Source organism: Lolium rigidum, chromosome 7 (genome assembly GCF_022539505.1).
Source record: "Lolium rigidum isolate FL_2022 chromosome 7, APGP_CSIRO_Lrig_0.1, whole genome shotgun sequence".
Taxonomy (NCBI): Eukaryota; Viridiplantae; Streptophyta; class Magnoliopsida; order Poales; family Poaceae; genus Lolium; species Lolium rigidum.
This window is the reverse complement of record NC_061514.1, coordinates 252819840-252824504: the sequence shown is the minus strand read 5'-3', so window position 1 is coordinate 252824504 and position 4665 is coordinate 252819840. Positions and strand designations below refer to the sequence as shown.

General features: G+C 49.6%; 1 protein-coding gene across 1 annotated transcript; it reads right to left on the bottom strand.

The window, feature by feature from the left end:
* Positions 1–2293: 2293 nt before the first annotated feature.
* LOC124672643 (probable xyloglucan endotransglucosylase/hydrolase protein 8) lies at positions 2294–4275 on the bottom strand. The gene is made up of 4 exons (XM_047208843.1): positions 4068–4275; positions 3891–3991; positions 3577–3779; positions 2294–2901 (listed from the first exon to the last, which is right to left on the bottom strand). Exons 1-4 carry the CDS (start codon positions 4273–4275, stop codon positions 2487–2489), a joined length of 927 nt encoding a protein of 308 aa, XP_047064799.1. The 3' UTR covers positions 2294–2486.
* Between the last annotated feature and the right edge of the window lie 390 nt (positions 4276–4665).

Below are 4665 nucleotides of genomic sequence, written 5' to 3'. Positions count from 1 at the left end.
TTTTCCCTGACAAACATGTCTAGTGAGATGAGATATTGAGATCTCGACGTCTGCGTTTAGCCCATACTACATGTTCCCTCTGCCTGACACGTTTGAATGTTTCTTCTTGGTTACCACAATGTCCATCGTCCGTATCGTAGGATTTGAGAGGAGAGACTCGAAATCCTGCAGTGTGTCGTCTATTACGATAAACATACAAACATTGAGAAGTTCAAGCCGATTCTCCAAGGACATTGCTCCAAAAATCATCGCCCTACCAAAGAAGAAGAATTCCGCGGTAAAAAAGTCTCTTCAAGACATTATGTGGATAAGCCGAATTATTTTGAGACAAGGTTTGGAGGTGGACCATATCGAACAATTTGTCGCGCAATGAAAAATGGTCGCTAACATTGAGCTCACTATTGGATTCAAGGACACTATCACCTGAAAATTCACCAAAGATGGCACATATCCCGGATCTGCGGCCTACAAAATGCAATTTGAGATCTAGATTTGGGTGCCTCCTAAATACAAGGTGTTCGCTTGGTTGGTTATGTAAAATAGAATTTAAACGTCGAATCGGTTGACTAGAAGAGGATGAATAAATTGTGGCAATTGCTCACTATGCAACCAAGCTCAAGGATCGGCCTCACACATCCTTTCCGAGTGCCGCTTCACCACCCATATTTGAAATGTAAAAACGGTAATTACACATTCACGTGGGAAAATGAAGATACATCAGAGATTGGTGGACCAAAATAGCCTTGGGACATGCTTGTTTCTTGGGAATTGAGAAAAAAATAAATGCTAGGGATTTACGTAACATCGCATCGCCTACACCAGTCATCATCACAAAGATGAGGGGACGAAGATATGAAGCATAGCTGGACCTAAGGTGTGTTTGGTTGGTGCCTACATTGGCCCTACCAAATATTTGGCAACAATTGGCTTGCCAATTTTTTGGTCAAGGAATCCTCAACCCATATTTGGCTAACTATTTGGCAAAAATGTGTGAGCAAGAGAGGTGAACATTAATTGGCAGCCAAAATTTTAGCTACAAACCAAACAATGGTAACACATTTTTTTGGAAACGTAGGCAAAAAATTTACCTCATTCATTAATTAAGGAGAAGTTTGTTACAACCAAACAAACCAAGAGAACAAAAAGTGATCACTCTCCCAAAATTACATTTCTCAAATGTTTCGCGCCCGCGGTGGCCCAAAGTCTAGCCTCGCCCTTAATGATCACCTGGAGCATCGAAGTTGGGGCGGACCTTTTGTGGAAAACTCTCGCATTTCTTTCCTTCCAAACCGTCCAACTAACAAGCATGGTAAGGGCGGAAATGGCCTTCCGATTTGTGTTTGCCTTGCAAGTCATGGTGCTCCACCACTCCTTGATGGAGGTGTCCGACGTCCATTCATGTGTGTGTATGGAGGGAAGTCCAAGCCACTCTTTGGTCAACCCCCAAAGTCTCTTTGTGTACCAACAATGTGAGAAGAGGTGCACCACCGTTTCTCGAGTTTGCAATTTGTTCAACCTCTCCTTGCAAGCCGATCAGCCGTCCAAAGCCTATTTTGAATAGCTAACCCAACGAAGAACCTAACCTTAGACAAAAACATGAAGGGCACCCAATTTTTTTTGGCAGGGCCACTTGAGGAACCAAACCTGCACTAAATTTGTATGTAACGCGATACCCGAAGAGTAGGCTCATGTTAAAGTCGTAGACTTTGGCCTAGGCATTAGCTCAAACTTTGAAACTCCTTTTTAATTAATAAAAATAGTAATTTTTTGTGTTGTTTCTTCGACGTTTTTCGACCCATCATCCGACCAAAAAATTCAACCCATTTCCACCAAAAGGTCCTTTCAAGATAATTTGTGGATAAGCTAAATTGTTTTGAGACAAGGTTTGGAGGTGGCGCACATTGAACAATATGTTATGGGAACTGGTCGCTAACATTGAGCTCACTATTGGAACCGAGGACAATATCACTTGGAAATTCATCAAAGATGGCACATACTCGGCATCTTCCGCCTATAAAATGCAAATTGAGATCCACAGTTTGAAAGATTTGGATGCCTTCTAATCGCAAGTTGTTTGCTTGGTTGGTCTTGTAAATTAGAATTTGAAAGGCGGATCAGTTGATTAGAAGAGGATAGCTAAATTCTGGTAATAGCCTACTCAATATGCAACAAAGTTCAAAGAATGATGTGTGTTTCGGTCAAAGTAGGCTAATGTCAAAGTCCAGAGTTAGTTCGGAACTTGGAAACTCATTATAAATCTTGCCTTGTTTCTTGGAGGTTTTTGGACCCATCATCCGACCAAAAAAATCAATCCATTTCCACCAAGAGAAAGGGCTAGTATCATTCACATGACATCCACCTCAGCCAATCAATATCGCATCAACATACATGCATGCATCTCACCAATGATCAGTAGCTACACGTACGTACGAGATCTCCCCCCAAAAAAATGAATCGCGTGAACGCAGGACGATGGATGGACAAGATCAGGAGGTGGTGGCCGTCCTGAGCGCGCACTCCTCCGGCACGGTGGGGAACCTCTTGCGGTCGTCGCAGTAGTCGTATATCATGAGGTTCCTGGCCACCCAGCCGTTGTCCTGGCGCTGGCCCTTGTCGAGCGCCCACGCCGGCGGCTGGTCCCACCAGCTGTCTCCGGTGACGGCCGCGCACGCCGGCGGGGCCGGGCCGGACGCCCAGGCGCAGGCGTCGGCGGTGAAGTCGCTGTAGGAGGAGATGAATGGCCCCTTGGTCCAGTCCGTCTTCTCGAGCCCGCCGCGGGTCGCCCAGTCGTCGGCGTTCCAGATGCTGGAGAAGACGTACATGGGCTTGGCGATGGGGAAGAACATGTTGGGCTTGTCCGAGTTGCGGTACTCCCTGATCGCCACCTTGTCCACGAAGAATCTGCGCAGGAGAAGAAAGAATAATATTTTCAGTAAGGCACTGTGCGATGCTAACCGAGGCGCTAGCTAGCTGTAGCTGTAGACAAAGCTGGGAGCTGGGCCGCCATGAATACAGTGGCAAGTGCAGCCGGATCTCGATCCCAGTGTACAGGACACTAGTCTAATCAGCGACCATGGCCGAAACCATGTGCGGGCGTGACCACCGCTGTAGCGGCAGTTTGGAGTACAGATTCGAGCCAAAAGCTTTGTCAAGGGTACTGCATCCGATAGGAAAGAAGATTGGGCGGAGGTATACATGGAGTAGAAAGAAACAGGTGCACGGGGACACCGACACGCATTGTTTGGCCCCAAACAGAGTGTACACCCAAACCCAAGTAGCAGCCGCGTCGACGTCCGAGCGACGGACGGACGCGGACTGGTTTGGCATCTCCTACTCCATCTGCGGGCGTGGGCGGGTCCAGCAGGTAGATTCTAGCGGAGTAACCCAAATGCAGGGGTGGGTGGGTGGATCCATTCAATTCAACTGCCCCCGCCGCTACTAAATCCGGCAACCCCACTCCGGCGGCACCAGTGTGCCAGCATGAGACTGTGAGAGTGGTACTTGGTGAAATTGGAGGATTATTTGATGGTTTTGCAATGCGAGCGAGAAGCCATGGAATGGATGGAGAGGGCTTACACGATCTGCTTGGGGTTCCAGAGGATGGAGTAGGAGTGGAAGTCGACGGTGGGGTCGAACCACAGCGAGTGCCGCATCTCCCGGCCGCCGACGCCGCTGCGGTACACGTTGGTCTGGATGATGTAGGGCTCGCCGGTGCGGTTGCCCAGGAACTCGAAGTCCAGCTCGTCGCGCTGCGGCGCCGCGTCAAGGTCAGAGCACATCTGAAGAAAACGCAATCAGATGATGAGTAACTAAACACGCGCGTCTTCCACCAAGTTCGGTCAATCCGTCGGCGGTAATGCTGCCAGTGCCGGTGATGCTGTGGAACGTACGTAGTAGGCCGTGACGACGCCGGCGGAGTCGTTCCCGACGAGCTTGAGCTTCATGCTGAACCACCCGAACAGGTACTTCTGCTTCGTCTGGAACCCGACGCCTGCAAGAAACAAGCATAATCGATTGGTGCTTGTGCAATGCGATAACTAACTTGGGTGATGAATGATGGGATCTACCCGTCTTGTTGTCGAGGGAGAGGTACCACGTCTGGCCGTCGGGGGAGGTCTTGACGTGGTCCTCCGCGCCGGTGATCTCGAAGTTGTCCCCGAACGACGGGGTCGCCGCCGCCGCATTGGCGCCCTGGAACTGGAAGCAGAAGCAAGAAACGGCAATGGCCGCGCACGCCAGCAGTGCGCCGGCGCACGGACGCGCCCGAGACACCATCGATGGAGACAACCCCAAGAGGAAGCAAATCAAGATTGTGCCGCCGACGACGACGAGACGAGGAGTGGAGTGGGGAACGGGAAACGGGAAAGAGGCAGAGCGGAGCGGAGTAATGCTTGAGTCTTGGGCAAAGCACAAGTCAGAGAACCACACACAGCACACAGGTTTACAGCTTTCTTATAGACTCGACAGCGCTTTGCTTTGATAGTTTAAGCTGCCTCAACAGACGTGTAGTGTAGCTGGAGAAACAGGAGTACAGTATTGCTGCGCCCGTAGCCCATAGGGTGAAATCACACCGTTGCGGCCGCCTCAGCTCAGCTTTCTCGAGAACCACCGTCCATCGTGATTTTAATTGATTTTTCCCAGTCTTCTGCGTTTCAAACAGGATAG